Source organism: Neodiprion virginianus, chromosome 6 (genome assembly GCF_021901495.1).
Source record: "Neodiprion virginianus isolate iyNeoVirg1 chromosome 6, iyNeoVirg1.1, whole genome shotgun sequence".
Classification (NCBI taxonomy): Eukaryota; Metazoa; Arthropoda; class Insecta; order Hymenoptera; family Diprionidae; genus Neodiprion; species Neodiprion virginianus.
In genome coordinates, this window is record NC_060882.1 from 11308373 (window position 1) to 11333140 (window position 24768).

General features: G+C 37.0%; 3 protein-coding genes across 4 annotated transcripts in view; all 3 read right to left on the reverse strand.

Annotated features, from left to right (window-relative positions):
• LOC124306928 (uncharacterized) overlaps positions 1 to 4547 on the reverse strand; it is a 54141-nt gene extending 49594 nt beyond the window's left edge. Inside the window, exons 1-2 of the mRNA XM_046768098.1 lie at positions 4345 to 4547; positions 4160 to 4287 (exon numbers count right to left, since the gene is read on the reverse strand). Coding sequence (XP_046624054.1) covers positions 4160 to 4194 — 35 coding nt within the window. The 5' untranslated portion in view covers positions 4195 to 4287; positions 4345 to 4547. The remainder of the gene's footprint in view (positions 1 to 4159; positions 4288 to 4344) is intronic.
• A 6599-nt stretch (positions 4548 to 11146) lies between these two features.
• Positions 11147 to 15358, reverse strand: LOC124307029 (neuronal membrane glycoprotein M6-b). 2 transcript variants are annotated; one of them, XM_046768318.1, is made up of 5 exons: positions 14804 to 15358; positions 13290 to 13426; positions 13025 to 13207; positions 12528 to 12678; positions 11147 to 12398 (listed from the first exon to the last, which is right to left on the reverse strand). In XM_046768318.1, exons 1-5 carry the CDS (start codon positions 14805 to 14807, stop codon positions 12097 to 12099), a joined length of 777 nt encoding a protein of 258 aa, XP_046624274.1. In that variant the 5' UTR covers positions 14808 to 15358; the 3' UTR covers positions 11147 to 12096. The 2 variants fall into 2 exon arrangements, with proteins under 2 accessions (XP_046624274.1, XP_046624273.1); XM_046768317.1 differs by lacking the exon at positions 14804 to 15358 and adding an exon at positions 14290 to 14748.
• A 2171-nt stretch (positions 15359 to 17529) lies between these two features.
• LOC124307313 (uridine 5'-monophosphate synthase-like) lies at positions 17530 to 20899 on the reverse strand. The gene is made up of 3 exons (XM_046768838.1): positions 20542 to 20899; positions 18593 to 19082; positions 17530 to 18247 (listed from the first exon to the last, which is right to left on the reverse strand). Exons 1-3 carry the CDS (start codon positions 20683 to 20685, stop codon positions 18219 to 18221), a joined length of 663 nt encoding a protein of 220 aa, XP_046624794.1. The 5' UTR covers positions 20686 to 20899; the 3' UTR covers positions 17530 to 18218.
• Between the last annotated feature and the right edge of the window lie 3869 nt (positions 20900 to 24768).

The following is a 24768-nucleotide window of genomic DNA, read 5'->3' on the forward strand; positions in this document are numbered from 1 at the left end:
TAAGTACGTACATACACATATACTTGAACAATTTTCATCGTTATAAAGTTGTAAAGTTTCTTTTCACCCTGTTCTTGCTTCGTTGTTTTGATCATTTTTTTTTTCTTCCATGTATTATCTTATATTTCATTCGACAGTTATTTTACAGGACTAAAAGTGCGAGTAATCAGAGCTGAAAGTAAGTAATGAGAATTGATGTGCAGAACTAGCTCACCGGTATACTGCACCAGCAAACATTGCGAGAGGTCTTATCGCGCTGCGACAATAAATCGATTGAAACCGGTCTTGGACCGCTAGTATACAGCCATTCGGAATTTGCCTATTAAGAGCGTATAATTCCTGTTCTGCTGATAATTAATCTCCGACCGTTCTTACCCTGCCTGATTAATTATTACGCCTACCATCACGGTATCTACGAGAGGACTAAACGTCGGGAAAACAAAACTCCAGACAATGCAGCGTACGCACAGATAGTCCGATAAAAATCATCTATCTCCACCCACCGAAGATACGCTGCAGAGTTGAACGGTATCATCCTTGTGCCGTAGTTATACCTATCAATTTTAGATCTATCTACTTACGCGCATCAGATGGCGAACGTGCGATTGAAAGTTTAGATGCCAATCGCAGCTATGCGTGTGGTGACCAACGATAAGAAGGGAAGAAATTAGTCAGATCGTTCGTGATTTATCTTTTGCACTCAGGTTTCGTAAGTGATATTGCCCTGGCTACATCTGACAGATAGCGGTAAATTAGTCAATCCTTTGATTATAATTCGTGAGCCGCGGCTTGCATCGTTGCTATTCTAGTATATGGATCTATGTACGTATAATATACCTCAGTGTGGGTTACTCGTGGTGTATTGACCCTGCAAGAAAAATCTCTCGCTGAGATCGCTCGGAAGCATCCCACTTGAGTCAGAAATTACGTAGAATTAAGGTGACATTTTATACACACACTTTCTTCTCGTGAATGCAGGATGCGTTTCTCAGCAAATTGTACAAGGGGAACCGCAGCGTGCATTTTGTGCAATCAAAGATAAATGGCACGCGATTTATAAAAAAAAATTATATAAATTTTCTCTGGCGTTTGTTTAAAATTTATCTGCAATCGTATTGGAAGCGAATACGGAATCATAATCTCGAGAAAATGTTACTAATGACTTTACACCGTACTTTGGAATAAAATTTGCATTGGATGAAAAATTTAACATTTCTCCGGAACATGAAATTTCACAACCTCGACAAATTTCCAGAACAGTCTGCGTAATTGTTCAGACGCAATTATTACGGAAACGTGAAAATTCACTTATATAATTGAACTCGAGTACTCGTCTTCTAAATTCTCGGCAATGTCTTTCATAGTTACTCGGAAATTTCTCAGCTCTTCCTAGTTGAACAATGTTTTAAAGAAAAATAAACTAGGAGCAAATGAATGAGACGACATATCTGAATAATTATGAGAAACTTTTTCGCAATAACATCATACATATACGACGATGCCCAGTGATTTCTTTATAAGTCTATAAGTATGTAACATTTTCTACGGAAGTCGCGAACCGCATATATGTATATAAAGCTGTTATATAACTTGTGAAATAACTTATATCCCTACAATACGTGTGGTTGTAAGTTTTTCACAAATTTTCAGCCAATTTGTAACTGCACCGCGAAATATGAAATGAGCTGCACGAATAAGGTCGAATTCTGTGGTAAATATTGACGATTGACACCCTGTGCATGGAATGATGATAATACCCCCCATCGATTGTGATGCAAAGCCACGGGAGGCACCCTCCGTATTTTCATGGCAGCGAAATGCGTCATGCGGAAAATTCGGGTTCGCGAGCCTGTTTCATGCACGCCCGTACTACACACGGTTTGTCATCGTCATGTGTATCGACCGCCCCGAGAAGCATACGCTCCCATGACATCCTCCCTCCAACGAGTGAGTCCGTCTTCCACCGCCATGTGCACAATACGTAAAAATTTTAGGTACATAACGTGTCTCTATGTGTACCACTAATATACGGTGTATTGTCGATACGGGCCGTTGCTCCAACCATATTCCGAACGAACGAATAAGAAATTACACAATGTTGGTCGTCACCTGCGCCTCTCGACCGGACCACCTGTTTCGCCCAAAACTATAATTCTGACAATGAGGGAGTCTAAAACGAACCCGCGTTCGCTTTTTCGATTAGTCCTAGGATATCGCACACTTGGTTGTTTAGTGAGTGTTGTCAGTTCGACGAATAGGCCCCAACTGGTACTATCTGATTGTAAGTCATTTTTTAGTAAAGATTGTTACATAGTCTCCAAAATTTAGTTATTCAAACACTGAGTGACAAAGTAACGACAATTAGCAACGGTTCCAAGTTCAGATTCAATGTATTTCGATCATTTAGCTGCGATGTACTTTCGCCAAGGTAGGAATTTTATTTTTGACAGTACGAAATCAGTCCAACTAAAATTGTAACATCCCAGTTGCCAGCGAATTATTTCTCAAAATCTAAGTTTCTTTTCTGCGGTCACAAACTCTAGAAACAGGGGTAGACCAAGAATGGATTTGTAAACTTACGATAATTTATACCGATTTATATTTGTCGAAACTGCTTATTCATTTATTTCTGTAGAACTATGGTTCGTCAGCCACTAGCGTATAATATAAGTTAAAACAACTTTTCCCTTTGTAAATCATTTACTCATTCTGTTTTTATTCTAATAAATCAATTTTCTCGTAATATTACTGCAACGCAAATGTGTATGTAATTTTCTCATTCCTCGAAGTTAATTCCTATACTGGTTACCTTAACGATGGTAATTGCTGACCGACTATGTCGTTTAGCATGCGAATTTAGACACCGTTGTGCATGCGGTATATTATAGACTCGCAAACTAAACTACGGAAAATAAACATGCTCTCATTAACCATCAAGACAAGTTTCAACGCCAGCGGTGAAGCCGAGTCTGTGAATTAAAAATGAAAGAAGCTTGCAAAGATCCACTCGCAGAAAATTGTTACGACAAAATTTTTGCTGCATGGCTATAATATGATGCTACTAGAAAGACGAGCATACTACTTCAGAGTTAAGAAAGCGACGAGCGATTGTTTCAGGTGCGGATGGTAAGCTAGCTGTGTACATCCTCTGATATTTTATCCATCTTTGCTGCAGTGTAGCCGCAGAAACGACATGGGTTTGCAAATTTCATATTCAACGTTTGTTTTTTTTTTCTTATTCGCTACGATTACACAATAAGAGTTATAATTGCTGGAACGGGAGCAACGGCGGCAGCTGCAGCCGCGAAATAACTTGCTTCTGCAGGCTCGAAGCTGAATTATAATGTTGGGATTATAATGACTAATTGGCTGTAAGTATTATTAGCGATATTACAACTTTGCCGACATTGCCTGCAACAGTGGTGCACGTTAACATCCAAAGAAATGCACTTCTGCTTTGTGCTACGTATACATGTGAGATTTATACGTGTGCAGGCAAATGCTCGCGAGCCTCTCGTGCCCGTGCGGATAGATTAAATTAGCACGCGTAATATATCCAACCAAAGTAAGACAGTGCGCAGGAGCGTTGTTGGCACCGGCACATTGCGCCTCGAGGATCAACGCACCGCGGATACATGACATACATATATACATGTATACATAGACACACCGGGCATCCCGAACGGCTGTGAAAAATTTTGCGTAAGTTTCACTGACTCGGCCCAAAATCCATACATACGTGCAGCAATACGTACAATTTTTCTACAGAGCGAATAGACCTGTACGATAATATTTGCATAAATCTTGGCGCGGAATTCAAAAAATAATATAACACACACATATATATATATATATATATATATATATATATATATGTATATATGTATATATTATTTTTTGAATTCCGTGCCTATATATATGCATATATCTATATTACATATTTGTGCCCGACTTCAATAATATGAAATTTGTATACAGTGAAGAGAAAAATTCTAAGCTCTGCAAGGACGGGTGAACTCAGGATAATTACCAAACGGAGTTTAAATTTCAAATGCAAACTTCGAAAATTATCATTCGGACTGATAATAATTACACAGTAAAATTCAAAGCGTTGTAAACGAGTCGGATCAATGAAAATGCTATCGACGTGTAATCATACCGATGTGCGAAGGCTGTAGACATGTTACTATCCATGGGGTGGTTCCATATATCGTGATCTTCCTGCTTCACGGGATGCACACTGTTTTCCCTCCCTCCTTACGTTCCAGTTTTATTCAAAACACCGGTCTTAGGTAAAGATTAAAAAAAAATATATATATATGTATATTCCCAACTCGGATATACCGTAGCTGTAATCACTCGACAAAGTCCGATCCGAAACAAAATCCGCGCGCTGCACCGCGCCTCGTTTGAAAATGTAGTTTTCGACTCGGAAGGCGTGGAACGGGAGACCGCCGGTTGAAAAGTCGGTTATTCGCAGAGGCGGCAGACCGTCCGTGCCTATCGTCCACCTGAAATCGTCAACCAGAACAGACTGAAGTCCCGAAACAGCCCGTCCGCTCGTCAGTGTGGCTGCAGCGCCGCGGCGCAGTCGAGGACGACGATTCTCCGGAGGGGAGTCGGAGCGACTTGCTTGACTGCCAAGCCAACCGGGCCCAGCCGCCTCTTCCTTACCGACGGAGCAACCGGAATCCGACGAGATATTCCTCCCTCCTCCGCTCTGCCACCCGGGCATTCCGCGATCGTATTCCTCTCCGTTTCTACCTGATACAAATTACCGATTGCCCATCAATCAACCCAGGTTTAGGTGCTCTCTGAGTTTCAGCGGAGTGACGTTCGTCGAGTTGTAATGCAGTTCGGATAGAGTTATTGGCGATCATATACGTATACGGGTCAATTGTTTCCCATAATGCATTGCAGTTACGCTTTTCTTTTTTTGTCGGGGTATTTTTTTTTTTTTTTTTGCTTTTGGAAATTGCCAGCCAATCTCTCATGCGGCAAACGAAAACCATTTTTCATATTGAAACAACAGACTCACCGTCGAAACGTGTTGTTACATAAAATAAACTTGAGGGAGAAATAGAAACGTGGCTGTATTTTTTTTTCTGTCTTTGTTTGTCCAGGTACATGTAATTACGGTACATGTACATAGTGCGGAAGATATTCTCTCCAGTTTTTGGTTTTCAGTGTTCACGAAACTGGTTACCTCTGCGGACGAACAATTATATTGAAATTTAATGCCGCTGGAATGGTTACTGATCGTTCGATAGCGGTTTCGTCATATTTCATGCGACTAAAGTATCGCGAATCGTCAGTTATTCGGCGAGACTTCCGGTTCATTGACCTCGTTAAAATTTCAGTCTGGGAGGCCATGAAACATGAATGAACTGGAATATGGATTAGTAGTTGTTAAAATTATCCTTAAATGTAACCCGAAAAAATCGAACGTACATCAGAAATGTATATTCGATCATCTTGAATTATACATTCTATAGAGGCAATATTGCCGATATCGCGATATATACACAGCTAAACGACGAGTGCAGCGTATAGACTACCAACGTATACCTATATGCGCATTATGCACCTCGGCAACTATGCGCGGACAAACTTATTTTTTAGGCTGTACAGTGAACGCCCGCCTGCAATATCGACCCCGACCACAGCACCTATCTGCACCGACCTCCACTGTCTGTACTGTAGAGTGCAGCCACACATGCATACTTAGAGTTGGCTATAGTCGATGGAGTGCAGGGCTCGAGGTATGTGCGATGGCACGATGGCCTCGCCGAGGTCTGCACAACTCTAAATAGGGTAAATGAAAATTATATAGTGGATATACGCTCTGCATGCATAGTGCATGGGTGTACGTTTGCCGTCGTGCATGCAGCCAGATTATACGTGTCACGATCATTCAAACCATTTCACAGCGCATGGGCGTCTCACACTTTGCAATATGCAATTCCATCTGCAATTGCCACATACCTGTGCGGCGCTGTGGCGAAGAAAGCGATTAAGCGGGTGCATCATGCCCTGTTCGATTTCGACGTGACGTGTACACCTTCGAATATCGAAGTCCGCGTATTTCAAACGCGAAAATCGTTTTAACAGCCCCGTTCTATACGCAATTCTGAACAAAAATACTCCAAGAAATTTTCATTTTACGCAGAAATAAGGACATGGCGTGAATTATACAAATTTACTGTTGCGATTTCCTAGAATTCATACAGTTTCTTTATTTTCGTGTACAATGTAATTTGGAAAAATGAAACGCAAATACACGATTTCACAGCGCAGGTTGTGGGGCAAAACGCATTCGGTTTTCTTCGAGAATTACCATGGAAAGATCTGAAATAGTTGAATATTTAGGGCGTCGATGAAGAAGAGAAAAAACTTCAATGTTGCCCTTCTTTCGGAAAATGGCTAAGCGATATTGTATAAATTTTTTGCATTTTCCGATCTGTTGAAAGAGAAACCAAGCAACAATATCTGCAACATTTTCATCGATACCAATGAATTCGAAATCTTTAGTTATATGCAACGAAAGGATTAGATGTATTTTACTGTCTTATATTGTCAGAATAACTGTCATAAATAAACAAATATCATCTCTGTCATTCGGAATCAGTTAATTCACGCCGTGTCGAGCATATAAACTTCAATATTTTCGGAAAAGAGGGTATAATGAATGCCTCCTTTTTACAATTAAGAACATGTTGCACAGTTGTGGTTCAATATTATCCTAAGGAATATCTTCGATCATTTCGATTATTGAAATGATTTGCATAAAAAAAAAATCCTTCTATAGTTTGACTTATGTCCACTTCCGTAGCATCATCCCGCCTTTCTGCAATTGAAAACACTCGCCAGCAACGTAATTATCGATTAGCCGTACACCATTATTTCCCAGAAACACGAGATATTGCATGTACTTTTGGGCAAGCTGCAGGTGCGGGGTGATTTACACCCCCTCGTGACAGGGTGGTACCTGGTACAGTCATCGACGGATATCCGTACGTAGGAGTGACCCGGGACAGGGGGAAAATACCGTATTGTGTCTGGTATACATAGCATCGCCGAAACAAGGAGTATCTTCTGCGCAATAGGTACGTTCTTGATGCCCAGCCCTTGCGCAATACTGCAGTTCCCGGGTGCGCGATACCTTCGGATGAACTTTGCCCCAACAACAGCCTCGGAAATGTTCTTATTTGAAATAGAAGTGGGTCAACCGGTGCATGGAGCAGGTTCAAATTGCCATCAGATCTTGGGGGCTTTTACAGTATAAAATTGATGCTTCTTGGTAAATTATTATGAGATGGTCGGAGCGCGTTGAGTGATTATCAATTTACTTCATTTGGAAGCTGTAAATTGTTGCAAAGGAAATCTTGAAAACGATGCAAATGTTGCAGAAAAACTGCTTGAAAACGATGAAAAACGGAGTAGAGTCCAAGTAGAAACGATTTCGAAAGAATTCGGTCAAGTGATGCGAAAGCAATTCTTTTCAATATTGACTACTATTTCAAGTATTTGAATAATAGAATTGATAGATATAGTTTTGTTTACAGGGTATAAAGGTAACTCTGACCCATTTCTGATGACTTGCATAAATAACTTGAATGAAAAAACATTTGTAATTCGTTCTACATAATACAAGTATACCTATAGGTTTGTATAGCTTATTGTTCGAAATGCAAAGAATATACTTGACTGTTTTTCAATTGTGGAATATATAACAAGAAGAATTCTTTTTTGAATTGAGAATTTGAGATCTTCTAGGATACGCATATATGCGAAATAACGTTTAATAAACAGAGAATAATTCTTATTCAAATTTATGTACATACCTGTTATTTTATACTTATTAGTCCAAGAAACGTTGTTTTGCGCAAAGGTTCAAAACTGATAAATCGCAAAAATCTAGATTTCGAAATTTATTTTTAGTTTATTACAGGCACCTACCTGGGTATCCGTGAAACTTCTTACATAATGCAATGAATAGTGTGTTTATGTACATATTTGAAGCTTCGTTCAAATCTCTAAATGGTGGTGAAATAACCAATGCAGTACTCAGTACATGTATCATAGTAATATTCTTGACAATATGATGTGTGAGAATGATAATTGACCAGATATTGAAGTATATCAAGATTTGGTACGCTAACAGAAACTGTCCAACTCCAATCTTGCAAATTTTTGAAAATTTACGTATTATATTCTGCACTTCATTCAATGTTGCAACAACGATGCAACAGTCGAGAAAAATATTATGATTTTGGTATAAAATAATAAGGAAAATGAATATTTGTATGACAAATTTGTAATATACATATCTTTATTCGCCGTGATAAAAGAACATCGTGTAAGATAATGTGCAGTATAAACAAAACAAATTGAAAAATGAGAAAAAATATGATTGATATTGCTTGATAAATCAATGTTTTTTAATACAGAATGTACCATGATGACGTTTTGCGCGAATCAACGTTCGATAATTGGTAAGTATTGCAATTGATCATAGAGTCGAAATGGAATTGAAAGTGTACCATTAACGGCCATTTTAATTCTACACCATGGTTTCAAGTTGTCTGCCAACTATGGTGGTCCAAGAAACTTCTTTTGTATATGTTTCCCACCAAATATTTCAATGTAATAAGTAATTGATGTAATGTACCAAAGATTTTGAAAATACGCTCTACTTTTAATTCACTTATGTCACGAAATAGGTATGGCCAACAAATTATTTGACCGACAAAAATAAGAGAATATAGATCTCGATATAACATCAGCATTCAGCACATTTAAAAGTTAATGTCCCATCGTTGCGTAAGACCTCGCGAAAGAATGTATCGGAAATCCCGATACGAGAACAGCTCTTGAATATATCCACTCCACCTTGAAAGAAGGTAGGTACTTCAATCTCCTTGAGAACTCGCTAAGATGCAGGTTCAAGTGCCTATTCCTGACAATGACTAGGCTCGAGTCTGTTCTTACACTAGATCTTTCTAGTCATCGGCGTGGAAGCTAAACCCATTCACCTGAAGCATGACTTCCTCTTGGTCTTCTCAGATTCGATCCTTAAAAAAAAAAAGCTTCTGTGATAAGACTTGACTATCCTACGTGCGAATGGAGTGAATATGCTAAATAATGAATCGAGCCAAAGAAAATGATTAATCTTATAAACTTTTCGCAAAGTTTTGAAATGCCAATGAATACTTTTCACTTTAATTTTATTTATACGATGCGTAATACATGTGCTTTACGCGAAACTTCTTGCGGTAATACGGCTACTTTATGTAAAATTTCATTGGTCATTTTTCCAAAATTCTAATTATCAATGAATATTTTTGTGTTTACAGAATTCAGGTTTTACCAAAAACATTATATATTTAATATGAACCCATTTATTATTAGCACAAATAAACAAACGATATTTTGACGTCCTTCTCGGCATAGATATCTTTCCTGGTAACTCTACACTTTTCTGTGACTGAGATATGATAAATTACCTCGAGATAAAGGTAACTTGGCGGTGATTCGCTACCCCGAATCTTCATTTAATTGAATTTGTTAAAAACGCGTAGTTCTCATATACGTATTGAATTCATTTGAATTTTACTTAAATCAAGTATCATATAAGTTACATCAAACAGATTGGACGACTTACGTTCCAAAATTTGTACCATGTTGTAAGTAAGCACAAATTTCATGACAATCAGAATCCTGGCGTACAATCGAGAGAAAGATTTTGATAAAGGATGCCACAAAATATCAGGGAATTTCGTTAAACTAATAAGATTTTTTTCTAAGATATATTGTTATTTCACAGAGGGTAGAGACTGAAAAAAAAAATTAAATCATGTGCTTCAAGCATTCAAAATAAAATCCACCAATTTGGAATAATGGAGACATTTGTTATGTAAAAAGTAACCCTTCATGTTTCTCTCAAAAATGCTTGACGAAGTTATTCACGAAAATCTAGTTATTTGCAAAACATATTCTTATCACAATGATGACGGGATAGTGTTATAAATTCAATTCATCGTCAGACTACTTTTTTCGAAATACATCAACTCATTGAAGATATCTTGACGTAGATGAATTCATAATGAATAAAAACTTTTTGGATTTCCACGTCGGACCAATCGTTACGATGGCGAAAAGTTGCCCATTATATTTTTTCAGTGAATAACGTACGTATGATCAGCTTGAAAATTTGTACGAAATTTATCTCGAACTGTGAATAAAATTTTTGAATTAGCAGTATACAACTATAATTACGAAGTTAAAACATGAAACAAAAGCGTAGTTGCACAAATCATTCAACTCTCCAAACAGTTCGAAAAAGAAAAGGCTGTCTATTCAAACGCAATTTTGCACGTTTTCGAAGTATTGAAAGAGTCGCTTAACTTTTGCGTATAGGTAAATGCATTTATTTCATTCTCTTACGCATGAACTTTCATGGCGGCTATCTCACAAACTTAAGTCCCCCCAAGTTCTGCACAATATTAGTAAAATTTGGGACGAAATTCGAATGTGTGTCTTTGATGATGCAAAATAATTATCGGCAATTTTTGATAGCTTGGAACTTTTTTGAATTCATATTTTTTATACGGTTCACGTTTTACGTGTTATATGAATTTCTCAAAAAGTGATCTGGGAAACAGACCATTTTGGGAATATTAAAAAATAGCGAAAATACGTTTTCAAGTCTTGAAAAAAAATCATAAAAGTTATTCTCGAATAGAAATATTATTTAAGAAACTTCGAAAAATTACCGAAAAGATTTTGCAGGTGGCGCAGTTCACAAAGAACGGTCATATCGAATCTTCGACGAAATACTCACTTAGTTTTTTGGTTCTTTATAATAGGAGGCGTCATTGCAGATATACGTCATGGCAAGGTGTAAAACTTACAGATACATGCCTCCATGCTATTCCAACTTCTCAAGGATTTTTCTTATCGTGCTCACTATTGCGAGCACTTTAATCAATTGGTCTGCGTGATAAATTGTCTATTTGCAATCACAGATAGTCTTTACATCGTTGTGCTGCTTAATTTGTTCATTTATAAATGAATCAATGTAATATTAATGAAACGCGGCTAAAAGGGTCTAAAATCTAATGATCATAATATTGGAACTTGATCGTCACTGTTTTGTTTAATTTTTATTCGCCATTTGTATAAAATATGTCGTGTATATACTTAAACAGGTATATCACTTATAAAAAATCTCGGAACAATGATTACCTAGTAATACACTCATAAATGTTTGGACACATGTTTATAATACTTATTCGCCTAATACATTAAAGTTTAATATTGATGTGTATCATTTCGGAATGTCGTTTACATAAGTATAAATAATTGCTCGAACACATATATTTGCACTGGTACAGTACTTGATATTGCGCACAATACTCGATATTGATATTAAGATTAAATAAGTTTGCCTTGACATCTTGCTCTTAGTCAATAATTCCGACTACGGATAGATACATAATATAAAAATAGTAATAACAATCTTATATTTTCATTATAAAAAAATGGTGACTGATCTATGCCGTGTATGCATACGCAAATACGTTGATATAGCATAATGAATATTTGATTAGACAAGACAAACCGTAATGAGATTTGTGTTTAACCACCGATGGTCAGCGCAACGTGGAACGTGCAATGTTTTACACTTGAACAACACCATCGTCAGTCCTTTAAAATAACCACATAAACTATAAGATATAATAATTAATCTACTAAGATATGTTTTAGACCCTAAAAACTGCTGCAAGATTTAGCAACCCGCATTGTGAGTTTTCTCCACTCTTATAAGATAGAAAACCAATGATATTAGATTACATTATACTTTACAAGAAATAATGGACGGCATAATACCATTTTCCCGCGAGATCTGTGACCAGCGAATCGATGGGATTGTCAGTGAGCAAGAACTGTTAATATTAATCATAAATCTAAGGACAGGAGACAATATTGAAGGCGCTCGGACGGACATGTTAAAGAAATGATCAAAGTTGTGAATTCGCACTTTATACGCGAAGATCATAACGGATGAGTGGCATAGATCCCGCGGGCCGTATCCTAGTATCTATTTTTTGCATGAGCTGAGCCAAGTGGTGGCTGTGGCGAATCTATGTCCGGATCTTGCAGGTATTGGAGTTCTTGTAATTCTTGGAATTTCTCGTGATCTCGGATGTGTGCGTAGTTCGCCGAAAGGCACATCAAATAATGAATCAGACTGAGAACAACGAGGAGGGAAGCGACTGTTGCCAGGATAAACATTACTTCTGCCTTTTCCACGTAATCCTTGCAAAATAGTTTGACTTCTTGCGACCCGCACACCTTCATATCTTCCACTCGCGTATTATTCGGAAATAGAAAATCTGCAAGAATATAGATGGTTATTATTTGAATGTAAATATTCGACATAATTCGGAAATCTGTTTAATGAAGCAAATATTGTTGATCTAGGTATCCGACGTGCTATTCTAGAAAGGAAATTGAAGACTTACCGAACTGTGTGAAATCTATACATTGATCAAGCGATTGAACTCTAGGGTGGCTGCACATCCCCCAAAATATACTGAAGATCAAAGTTGTAATCACGAGAAAGGCGAATATAAGCAGCCAGCCAAGTTGTAGAATGTAAGTGATTGTCATAAACTGAAAAGTAATCAACACATGTTTTAGGAAAATGTAAAAATATAATTTTTAATGCAATGTATAGACAAGGCTTTTTTCGGTTGTGCTGACACTGTGAAGCGGGAAGTGAGGAAACGGAAAAAAATTAATTATCCAATGTCGTGTTCAAAGTTCTTCCACATTTTCAAACAGGCGACTAGTAATTTGAGGATTTTCCGTATTATAGTGATGAAGACACTCAAACAGATTTACCTCTTGTTTAATTTTGCACTTAAATTGACATATCGACTGTTGTAGAAAATAACTAGAATTAAGTAACAGAAATGATCTCATGAAACCGAAAATGAACTTAGTGACTCAAACTTACAACTGCGCAAGAAATCCTTCCACCAACTCTAGACCTCCAAGCTCGATATACTCTGTGCCTTGTTGCACCGGTTGCAAGGCATCCGACGCATAGTATCATGAATCCAAGAGCTGCCATGCTCGCTCCTACTATAGCAAAAATGAGCTGCACTGCTTCAAGCCAAACAAGTCGCTGGTGAAACACCTGCATAATTAAATGTTGAGCATATTAGTTACACATAATTTATTTGAACTGTAAGATGATAGTGAGGGAAAGACAGAATTACCTGGTCTAACATCAAGGAGGCAAGTGTGGCGCCGCGGTACATAGTACCACAAAATATTCCCACTCCAAGACAACACATGATCGTTGCTATCAGAGTGGCGTATGGCACTCTGGCCATTATGTCGTTGCACATGTTTCCTGTGAAAGAATATAAAGAAATTTACATGCAGCATCTTTCGTACGTTACTGATCCCGTTTTTAAACAAATAGCCTCACGAAAATTTGGATTAGCAGGAAGTCAGTTAAATTTGAAAATTAGCTGCGTGATGAATGGATCACTAACGGCCACTCAGAATTTAAAATGATAAAAAGGTTGAGTGATTATGGAATCAAATTCGAATCCATGAATACAATAAATAACGAGTTGAATAACGTATTTTGCCAATAGATTAATTCTAGTCTACCTTGAAAACCCCTAAATAATACTATTTCGGTTGCCTTTTGTTTTTGTATTTTGGTATTCAACAGGTTTGAATTACTTATTATTTTTATTCAGCAATAGTCAGACATTCTATCGTATGTATATATATACATACAACAGAATGTTTGACTATTGCTGAATCAAAATAATAAATAAAATATATATATATTTCAAAATAATACCATCTTGAAAAAGAAAGGTACAACATGCAGTAGCATCTTGAATAGTGAAAAAACGACGATTACTTTCTTAAGAAGATGCATGCTTCTGTCACTATATCTGTAATGTTTAATTTTAAACAGCAAATCAATTATTTTTACGAAAATGCCTTTCTAATGACTGAATTTAGCCAGGCAAGGATATTTTAAAGGGTTTCATACCAAAGGAATTATAAGGATCACACTCAAAACAACTATATTACATGACCAATACTTCGTTTTCATCTTGGTTTTTATGTAAAAGAATTGTTATATCTGGGAAATATTGTTGACCGATTGGGGTCCAATTTTGCATACGTAGTATAAAAATGTTACATTGAAAAATTATTTTCATATTTCTGGAAAGGGAGGTGGTAACTCACTCGTTTCATCGTTGATCTCATAGCGATCGTGAACGTTATGGTCAGAATACCTGTCCAGACTAATTGCACTATTAAATCTCTTTTTATTCAGGGGCACTGCAACAGAGGCTTCTTCGGTGCCTCTATTGCGTCTCCACTGCTGAGCCATAGCTCAATATTCTTCAACACTACCGAATCAAGTTTCACAAAGAGACCAGACCAGCGCTTACTTCAATCAACGCGAGTGATTATCTGATGACTAATCAAACTACATAGCAACGTAGATTCCAGATTAGATTGTAGAGAAGAATTTATATGTCGAGAAAATTTGGTAGGGATATTGAAGTAGGAAGCAAATCATGAGTAAAATGGATCATTCGCTGTAAAAGGTATTTTATATTTAAAGTTATGGTTTTATTGTCATCCTTTGAAGCGTGAAGTGAAAACAAAATATGGCAGTAGCCACACCCCCCTTTCAAAACCTAACGTTATCAGCGCGAAGAGGATTGAGATTCGATTAGATGATAAAACTTACCCATATTCGTGTCGAGAGATTCAGACTCTATGGACGAGAGTCTCCGTTTAGAAGGAGTAGACTGCCAATTAACCAAATTAAATGAACAAATAATGAACGTGGGTCGACATTCGATGTACAGGTACAATGACACGTCACAAGCTCCTCCGCTTAATCACTCTTTTCTTGGAACGTGAACGGAACGATTTGCCCTCGGTTGTAAATGAAGAAGGAATCCTACACTAAGTACATTGAATTGAGCCGTTGTGGACCATGAAATTTGATGAAATATGGCAGGAAGGGTTAGCTGCAAGCGTCGTTCGACGCCATTTTTAAATAACGCTTTGCTCGGAATTTCAGAATTCTTCGACGATTCGCAAAAGATGTTTATGCATTCCTCCTTGACCGACTGAAATTACCCGTGTCGCACTTTTTTTAATTACTCATCAAGGATTGAGTGAAATTGATTTTCCTATCAGCACCACGTCGTTTATTTATATGAGAAATATAGGATGTACATATTTTTGGTGAAATCATTAGCCAAAGATTGCTAACGCAGTCAACCCAGGCAAAGCTTGTGACGAACGGAAGCGTTGGTAGTGAAATACCGATACCGATGCTTACGTCTCAGCCGGTAACTATAGCGCCGCTTTCCTTGCATTGCAAGTTATTGACGTGCAGGACGTACAGCTTACCATCAGAGTTCTTTACCTTATTCACACACCGTGCTCATACCATAGTTCTTGGACTCGTATAGACACATACAGTTACCATGATAATCTACTTCACTTTTATATCGTACATTATACTAATGCCGTGAGTAATGCCCGTATAAGATCATTCAATTAGCCCAGGAATAATGTGAAGTTGGTCCGTGACGTGCGAATTTAAAAAAAACACCTGGCCCTTAATTGCCCTTAATAACTCTGTAATTCGTTTAGTTGCTTAAGAATCAACAGAGTTTACGAGAAAAGCGATAAAAACAAAACTGCCCTTTTTCAAAGTTTAATGACGGAAAGTCAAAAATTTCTTTTCGACTGAACAAAAAAGATATGAAGAGCTCTTAATTGCTTCACTCTTTTCATCACTCGTCCCCTTATAGTTTTTAAAAAAATATAATTTGGCGGCCCATCGCGTATCTCTTATTAATTTAATTTTTTTTCTTTCTGGATTTTGAATTCCATTAGGTAGCAGTTGTCCACCCTTTACTTGCAATCACGCAGTGGCGGTAGGGTTTGGTACCAAACTTACAGTTAGGCGTCAAAAGCACACAGAGCATGCATGGCTTACATCTCGCTTGGAAAGTTTCAAGTTTCAATCACGTTTTCATAGTAAATTAACAGACATGTACTTGGCAATGATATGTGATTTTGATTTTCAAAGGGGAAGGTGATCAAAATACGTGGAAAAATATGTAAAACACTTGCTTCGCAACAAAAGTACGTCAGTGAATCATTTGGTGAAAGGGCACTTTTGACACGTCACTTTTTGATTTTTTTGACAATGACGCACCATTTGGAAAAAGCTTAAAAATTTTTGGAAAATCACATGAAAGCAGATTTTGATGCTGTGAAAAAAATACGGTAGAGCCTCTTCAAAATCCACGAGAAACCAGTGAACGAGACGTTCATCAATTTTTATAAGCTCGAGGCTGCTGCCGAAAAATCTGACAAAGTCCTCGATACATGCACATACGTCTGCTCGACCTGTGATTTTTTTAAACATTGTTTGGGTAGAAAAGGCGGAGTTATCGCGAAAGAACAGAAACCACGTTCTTTGCGATGACTTCGAGCAAAATGAAGTTAGAAGGCTAAAATTTGGTATGGGTCAGTCATTTACGAACAGAAAACAGTTGGTCACCCGCAGAATCCGTTTCGAGAAAGGGCACTTTTGCATGCTTACTCGACTATGCTCTTTGTAATCTTTGTTAATTTTAAGGAAAATTAAAAAATTTTCGAGGGGGACCACTCGGCCCGTAATTTTCCAATTTTGCGATTGACGCTCGCCGTCGGTTAGGTTTTCGTTTCTCGGTTGAAATCAGAAGATTCAAAGATTAAAATCTCAACTCCTATCATTATTTCCATAATAGACTTACTTTGCCCGCCCCTCCCCTATAGAGCTGTCTGGAAAGCTACCCCTTAATACGTGTATCAACATATTGCATTACAACCTCTTGTCTGAGAATCGAACACTCTAAATTAACTCTCAACCATGCCAATTGATACGAAAATCTAATTACGCCTTGATATTCCATTACTCAAATCGCTGAACAAGTGAGGTGAACAGTTCTTCAAGTTTAGCATTCAATTTCGCGAGTGCCAATAAAGGGACGTAATTACTCAATTATAACGTTGTAACAATCGGTAGTAGTCGAGGTTCTTGACTTGTTATGATGGTTTGCGAATTTTTTCACGCCCCAGTTTAGAAATAATTCTATTCGATTGTATGTCATACGTAGAAATTACTAGTTATGAATTAAAATATGAGTATAATCAATGTCAAATTGAACAGACAGCGAAGGAAGCGTGTAGAGTCGGAAAACTTTCCAGCATGTAAGGCTTTCGTGATTCTATAGTAAAAAAATGAGGATTGGAGGATGAGATATGGGCCGAAATAAAGTAATCAAAACACTCGATTGAGCCACGAAAATTATTGCAATTTATTGGCCCGCAGGGGAAAAGCCGCTGAGGCATAAAAACCCCTTATTATATAGTAATAAAGTCGTGTCAAGAGTGGTCACAATCACTGGTTTTGTCTCGCACGTGGAGAACTGCCGTGAGATTCAGAGGCCTGAAGGCGTGAACCTGCTGTTTTTAATTGGAGAGGATAGGAACAGAGACTCAACTGAGAGGATGGGAAAATGAGAATACCTAAGATGATCCGCGGCGATGTTATCGTTACCGTAGACTCGATCAGACTGAGAGTCCGATCCTAAATTCCCGGTTATTTATCGCTATTCATCCAACGATCAGCGCCATCTTTCGCGATTAACGACGATCCACCCCCGCGATCGCGCCTAAACTTGCCGCGGCTTGCTGGTAGAGGTAGAGATTCCGGATATCAGACGGGGTAGAAGGCACGTGCGGACATGGAAAAGGAAAGGATGAGTTCGGTCTAAGCCAAGCGGCTTGCCTTGAAGATCTGGTAATAGGACGAGGATTTTCAAAGCTTTTTGAAATTTTTCATTTGTATTTTCAATTTCACAATTGTACACGTATTGCTTTTGGCCATCCACTATTGTAGGGCACTAAAAGTAGTTTTAGTCCTAATATTCTTCGCACGCACTACAGCCGGAATTCGTGCCACCCGGATATGTAATTCAAATGAATTGGAAAACGAGTGTACACGCAAGGGGTTGGCATTGTATCACGTCGGACAAACCGCAAGATAAATTAAACATATGACAGTCTTGCGTCGTCGTGAAATCTGTCTTCAATTACGATATATTCAGTCTCGGCGATTTTTCTGGAAAGGGAAAGAAAAATAATGTATTAACAAAATTTCTCAAAATGGTCATGCAATTAGCGAATTCCTGTAGCAATCAAACTTGCAGTTTGGTAAATACATTTTTCCAAATTGCAGATGTGAACGAGTTCGAAAGAATTAATTTAAACAGATAGTTAACTACTTTTCAATATTGTGAATTCAGAATCTTTTGAAATGGGATTAACTAGTCTCTTTTTTTTTCACCGGTTTCTGCATTCGCGCTTTATTGTTTATTTGTTGACATCACGGTGTATTAGTTATTTTTGATGCTGAATTACAATCCTTAATAATTCAAATGTGAAAAGAAATGTATAATAATAATACCTTTTATATAATTATCCAGCATTTCTTGATCCCGCTGCATATAATCTTTGACGTCTTGTACCATAATTGGTGTGATTTTACCAGCTTCCACAAGACATTCCATAAGTCCAGTGAGGGTAAATAGGCTCTTCATTTGAATACCGTTTTCCTCAAGATTTTTCCGCCCTCCTTGTTCTCTGTCCAAAATTACTAACGTTTCCTCTACCTTCAATCCCTCGTCTATTAAATCCTTGGCAGTTCTCAAAACACTAATTCCAGTCACCACAACATCTTCAATGATAATGCAAGTATCACCTTTGCTGAATTGGCCTTCGATTAACTTTTTCGTTCCGTAGGCCTTGGCTTCTTTTCGTTTCATCAACATCGGGACGTCTGCTTCGACGGATATCAGTGTCGCGATTGGTAATGCTGTATACGGAACGCCACAGATTTTGGAAACATCCTTACTGTTTTTTCCAGCAAACTTCCACAAAGTACTAGACACAGACTTCTGTAAGATTTACGTAAAGGTTAACGGAAATTCGCATGTATTTGCAATTGAATTTCATGATGATTTCTAGCGCTCACGAAATGTTAATACTTCTGACATAGTGATTGCTATAATTCATTTCACAATATTTTATTAGGAATCAGAATCAGTATAATAATGCAACTTTATAGCACAAAGCTTGGACTAAAAATATCACACTGCATTTCGTCTTCCAGAAACTTCTATTTATTTCACATCAAAAAAGATTGGACACTTTCATTTGTGTCACCTTTGAGTGATTATAAGCAACGTACATTCATTTGAATAGGCCGTATGGGCAATTTTTGATTTCAAGCAAATTTTAAACCAGTTTTAAGTGTATACGTGTACGTACAATATAAGTTGATTCCAACATAAGACCGTGTAGAAATTTTATGAGAGAACGATAAAATTGAAGATTTAGTACAAGCGAAATCACAATGCAAACCTCTCATTAAATCAAATTTCAAATGCCAATTTAGCGCCAAATCTGTTCATCATAAAAACCCATAACTTAATGCACATGAATACTCAAGGTGGTTTCTTCGCTGAGGAAAGTATTAATAGTGAGTGTCAAACACGGGAGCGATGTCTCTCTCAATTTTCACCCAAATAATATAAATATAAATTAGAAATGTGGTATCCATAATATTTCACTAATTAACAATGAAATTAGAAAAAAATTAGATGTGCGTTGATGCGTTACTGATATAATAAATGAGAACTGCAGCAGCAATGCGCTACCTTCTCGCTCTGACTAAACATCGGATCGTTTTTTCTCTACATAGTATACTTTTGTGAGGTTCGCTGACTGATTTACTTGCCGAAAGTGTATAAATAATTCTTTTTTTACGTTGACGTATACCTGCAATATGATGAAACAAAATGTGAAGAACACATGATATAACATTACCAGTAAATTTCAAATCTCGCGCGACGTTGATCATGCACAAGCCTTAGGCAAAGCGACGTGGCCAATATCTACGCGTTCACGACCAGACTCGCGTTTTGTGTAGATTTTACTTTTGCCTCGCTTTATCCATTAAATAGTTCTCCAGAAGTTCAGGTTACCCGCATATTTTTTGTAACCTATAAATAGAACCCTAATATTTCAAAGTACAGAATATATCCTGTTTATTGCGCAATTCCTAAATCGTTTAACGTCACAACTACTGGATTACAATTTTGTGAGTGACTGATCGAGAATAACTACCGTGTTACAAAATGCGTTTTCTTAATTTTTCTAGATCTATTATTTCTCGGACTTACCCAATAAATGACCTTGGAATTTCATATACATATTATAACCTACGGTACTTTTTAACCAACCTATCTGTAGTGAATGAGATATCCTGTAAGTTAGTTGGCTAGCGGAAAAACCACCTCAAGTGAAGGCGCGTTGATAAAAGTTGAATAATGCGAAAATATCAGGAAAACTTACCATCAATTGCGGATGTGATATAATCACTCGCAGATCAAACCATACAGGTGTCAGAATACCAGCTGCGTGTGTTTCGAAGTTGCCAAACCTTAATGCGTCAATTTCGAACAGTTGTACCGCAATATTTTTGAGCTCTTCGTCCATCCCGAATTATGAGATGAATAATTTTCACTGATGGTACAATGTTTAAGATGAGGAACACTTCACAGACTCTTCCGATGCACAGGTCACACGATTTGATGTGGGTCCTTTACAGTAACTGTCACAGTTAGTCGCGGCAATCACGGTACAGTCATTCAAAAAACTACGTACTAGCCCCGCTGTTCGTGTAATGCCCAAGAATTTACTATACTTTCTTCTTTATCTCAGACGCGTGTGTATAGTTCCAATGTTTACACTTGTCACGTACAGATAAGATTTTCTAAACCTCGGATACAAAGTGTTCAGATAACAGTTATTTGTTTGTTACCGTCGGGTATGCAACACCATCGACGAAAAGCAAGAAGTAGTTATACTCTGATGAGTGCATCCATGACCACCAAATAGTATGCGGATCATACTTTTGCACAGGATAAGCTCACGTTACACTTGTAATGCCGGAGTAAATGTGCGCGGTAACAAATTGCGGAGCTACGTCCAATAAGCGCAGCGTATCAAAAATGTACACAAATCCATAATGATTCAAACGCCTCAAAGGCCATGCGGACGTGTTAAGATGCTGGTATATTCAAGCACTGTTCCGTGTAGCTTGAATGAACAGATTGATGAGTTGTTAAGAGAACCTTATGCATACCGCGAAGGAATCTTCAAACCTGCGATCAGAGCTTGATGAAGATGTTGTATCAAAAATGATACCTGTAAACGTACGAATTGAAACTGTATTGAACCGTATATCTATTATGTCGGTGTATATTGAAATAACAAAAGACGAAATCCGCACATATCTCGTACGTCATCGTCATCTTTATATGGATGTACCCGGATTGAGTGATGTAAAGTTACCGGTTACCTAATTGATTTCTTATATGCCATGCCAAATAATTAATATGTTGGGCCTGAAATGACACTGATTTTAGACTGCATGAAAAAATATGGATAACTTTCGGGACGCTGTGTATAATAAGGATCTCAGTTTTTGGAATTGTAACTTGGCACGTTTGTAAATAAAAATTAAACACATTGAAAAACGGCCATTTTTCTGCTCCGCGGACAGTTTTAGTGCGAACACTACAAAAATTGGCCACAGTTAGAGCAAGAATGTAAAAGGCGAGTTTTGTAGAACAAAGAATATTTCATAAAAAAGACGCTAAGAGTATCGTCAATACCTTTGCTGCGAAAGCTGGCCCGAAAAGAGACCACGAAGAAGGTCGGTTTTCGCGTAACTTCCGAAAACCAGTTTCAACTGTTAAACTCATTTTGAGTATGCCAATGCCTGAATGAGGGAAATTACAAAAATTCATGTGCAATAGAACATATGAAACAAGATATTTCATGCCTCAAGACAGTGTTGACTTGAGATTTCAAATTTAGTCGGTCATTAGTTGTTCGCTGTTTTAAGAACTTACGTTTTTCGTTAATCTGCGGTAACGTTTGATGGAGCGATCAGAGTTGATTCAGACAAATTGCAAGCGCTTTGTTATTGAATTTTTTAGGAATTCGTTCCTTTGACATTTTACCGTACATCTAACCGTACGACCGCTTTTTGCAAGTAAACAAATGAAAAACTTTTCTCGCATTTTTCACGAAAACCAAAAATATTTTTCGTTTTTCTATTTTTTGAATTGGAACGATTCTGTATAAAGAATGTCTCTCTCTTAGCTTTTAGCGTTTAGAAATTTTCAACAATTGATTCCACGTCATTTTTTCACAACCTTTTGTCTAGGCATGTCATTCAAAAAATTACATGTTTGTAACGATTTTATTTTTAAAAAATGTTCACAATCAACATAATATCTACATCCTCTACTTTCAACTGAGTTAACGACAGTTGGTTATCAGCACACGAATATATTTCGATCGCATCTTCTTTCACATAAGAATCCCTTGTATGTGATGTAAGTATATGACTTACTCGTCTTTTTTTCCTGCGTTACGTGTATCGCGTACGTAAAGTAATCGTATTTACGACAGTACAAAAAAGGAGCATTGCAGTACCAAAACTACACTTCTACGTCCTAGTACTAAAAACAAGCTATTTCTCGAACTCCACCATCAAACAAAACTTGTGTACCACGATCTTGTTACCTGCATAGAGTATCGTATAAAGTCTATTGCCTCCTTGGTGCACATAGTCTACTATTTTCTTATAAAAGGTCAGGGCTGTTCCGAAGCATATGATAAATTTCAGAAATAGTTTTATTTTTTTCGCGTAAACTTATTATAAAATGAAAATTTACTTGCTATCTCATTAATGCTTGGTTGAATTAAATTTGGACTCCGGATAACTCACAGCAAAAAAGTTCATCTGTGGTAATTCTGCGCAGAATTCTGGTAATTATAGAATATGTGAAATTCTTCATACATATATTCTGTGAAAATTTGTTAATTTCATTACCAGAATGCTGTTGCTCTTGAAATTAAGCTATGACATAAATTAGTTTCAGAAATATAAAGTCGGTGTAGGGTAAATATTCCAGTTGTGGTCCCGCTAGTACGAGTTGTGGCCATTGTTTATGCAGATATGGCATATTTATTACGTGTGAGCTGAGTTGATAGCCACAAATGTTACACAGGTACTTCGCCTCACGTCAAGCCTACTTTTCAAGGAATAAAATGTATCAAGTATTAAAAATTTCGGTCCCAAACTTGCTCACTTGCAGCCACGAATCAAGTAATTAAAGTGATTATAAGTCAAATTAATAAACGTAGAATTTGACCAAGATGGCCATAAATGGCACAGTGACTATAAATAATGCATCTACTCTAGCGGTTAGTAGTTAAACATTACTCTATACTTTAAACCATTGCCGAAAATGTACGATTGTTTTTATTCAAATTTGTAGTAAGAAAAATGTTCAACGAGGAATGTAATGTAAGCACAGCTGATTCACTTGAATTTACACTCAGTGAACAAAGATTTTGTAATATTTATAGAATAATAAGAAAGCGATTAAAAATGAGTATACGTACATAATGTGAAGGCAGTTGTGAAACTATATCGACCAGTATTACAGACAATCATGTCGAGGACAGGTCTGATGGCTTTCAGAATAAAATACATTTTGTTTGAACAAATGTGACCTACTAAACTCTTGATCTGATTCTTACGTTCAATTTATAAAATCAAATCGTAGCTCGTATTTCGCTTAGGCTTAAGAGCGTCATCATTCGATTTTTATCGATACACTGATATTTCCTGTTTTTGTTTTTTGACATACAATACGATCGGTGAAAACTGACTATAGTAGCATTCCCTTGAGAAACGATTTCTTACCTATATCTTACTGTGACTGTCTTTTGATAAATTATGGTACCTTTTGTTTGGACAAATTAGCGAGAGTTTTAATATATAATCTTATGTTTAAGTATGAAGAAAATATCGCAGTACGTCTACTTAATCACAACTTCACCTAATACTCGTGTGCTTTTAGTATTGAACGTTTTTCTAGTTTTGTAAAGAGCCTAAGGTTTAGCGCGGGAATTGATAAATAAAAACGAAACCGAGTCTCAACTCTCAAGGAAGACTATCTATAATATTGAGATTTAAATAAAACCAGTATATGCAAATCCGTCGACGTTTACGAAAAAAGAAAAGAGGAAAACTGTTATCAAAATAAGGAAAGCAAAAAAAAAAAAAGAAAATAATAAGTAGACAAAACTAGACCAATACGTATAAATTTACTTTTTCTCGCGCCAAACCTTTTTACATAAATAGATATTTGCGACATTCTACAACTTCGTCTGTGATTTTTATTTTTCGACTATTATTTATTCTCGTGAGATATTCGATATATAATTGTAATATAGTCTATTTGAAATGTATTATAAATGAGGTTGAAATCGTATGTATATATGATTATACAAATGACAAATATATGAATTTAACAATTATATTTAAAAATTTCTGACGGTCTCTTCTGTTATTCGGCAATGTCTATCTGAAAGTGTCCTGAAATCTTCTTACTTTTCTATACTTTTGATCAGGGTCGAATGTTCGGTGATTGATGCACAAACGTATATAGCACGGTACGTTATGTATATAGATAACTTACGGTCGACGTGAAATTT

Coding starts and splice junctions, on each gene's coding strand:
- LOC124307313 (XM_046768838.1), bottom strand. CDS start 20,685: ATGGACGAAGAGCTCAAAAATATTGCGGTACAACTGTTCGAAATTGAC. Junction 19,083..20,541: donor TATCACATCCGCAATTGATG/GTAAGTTTTCCT, acceptor TAAATCTTACAG/AAGTCTGTGTCTAGTACTTT. Junction 18,248..18,592: donor GCTGGATAATTATATAAAAG/GTATTATTATTA, acceptor TTCCCTTTCCAG/AAAAATCGCCGAGACTGAAT.
- LOC124307029 (XM_046768317.1), bottom strand. CDS start 14,437: ATGGCTCAGCAGTGGAGACGCAATAGAGGCACCGAAGAAGCCTCTGTT. Junction 13,427..14,289: donor TGAGATCAACGATGAAACGA/GTGAGTTACCAC, acceptor ATTCTTTCACAG/GAAACATGTGCAACGACATA. Junction 12,399..12,527: donor TATAGATTTCACACAGTTCG/GTAAGTCTTCAA, acceptor ATATTCTTGCAG/ATTTTCTATTTCCGAATAAT.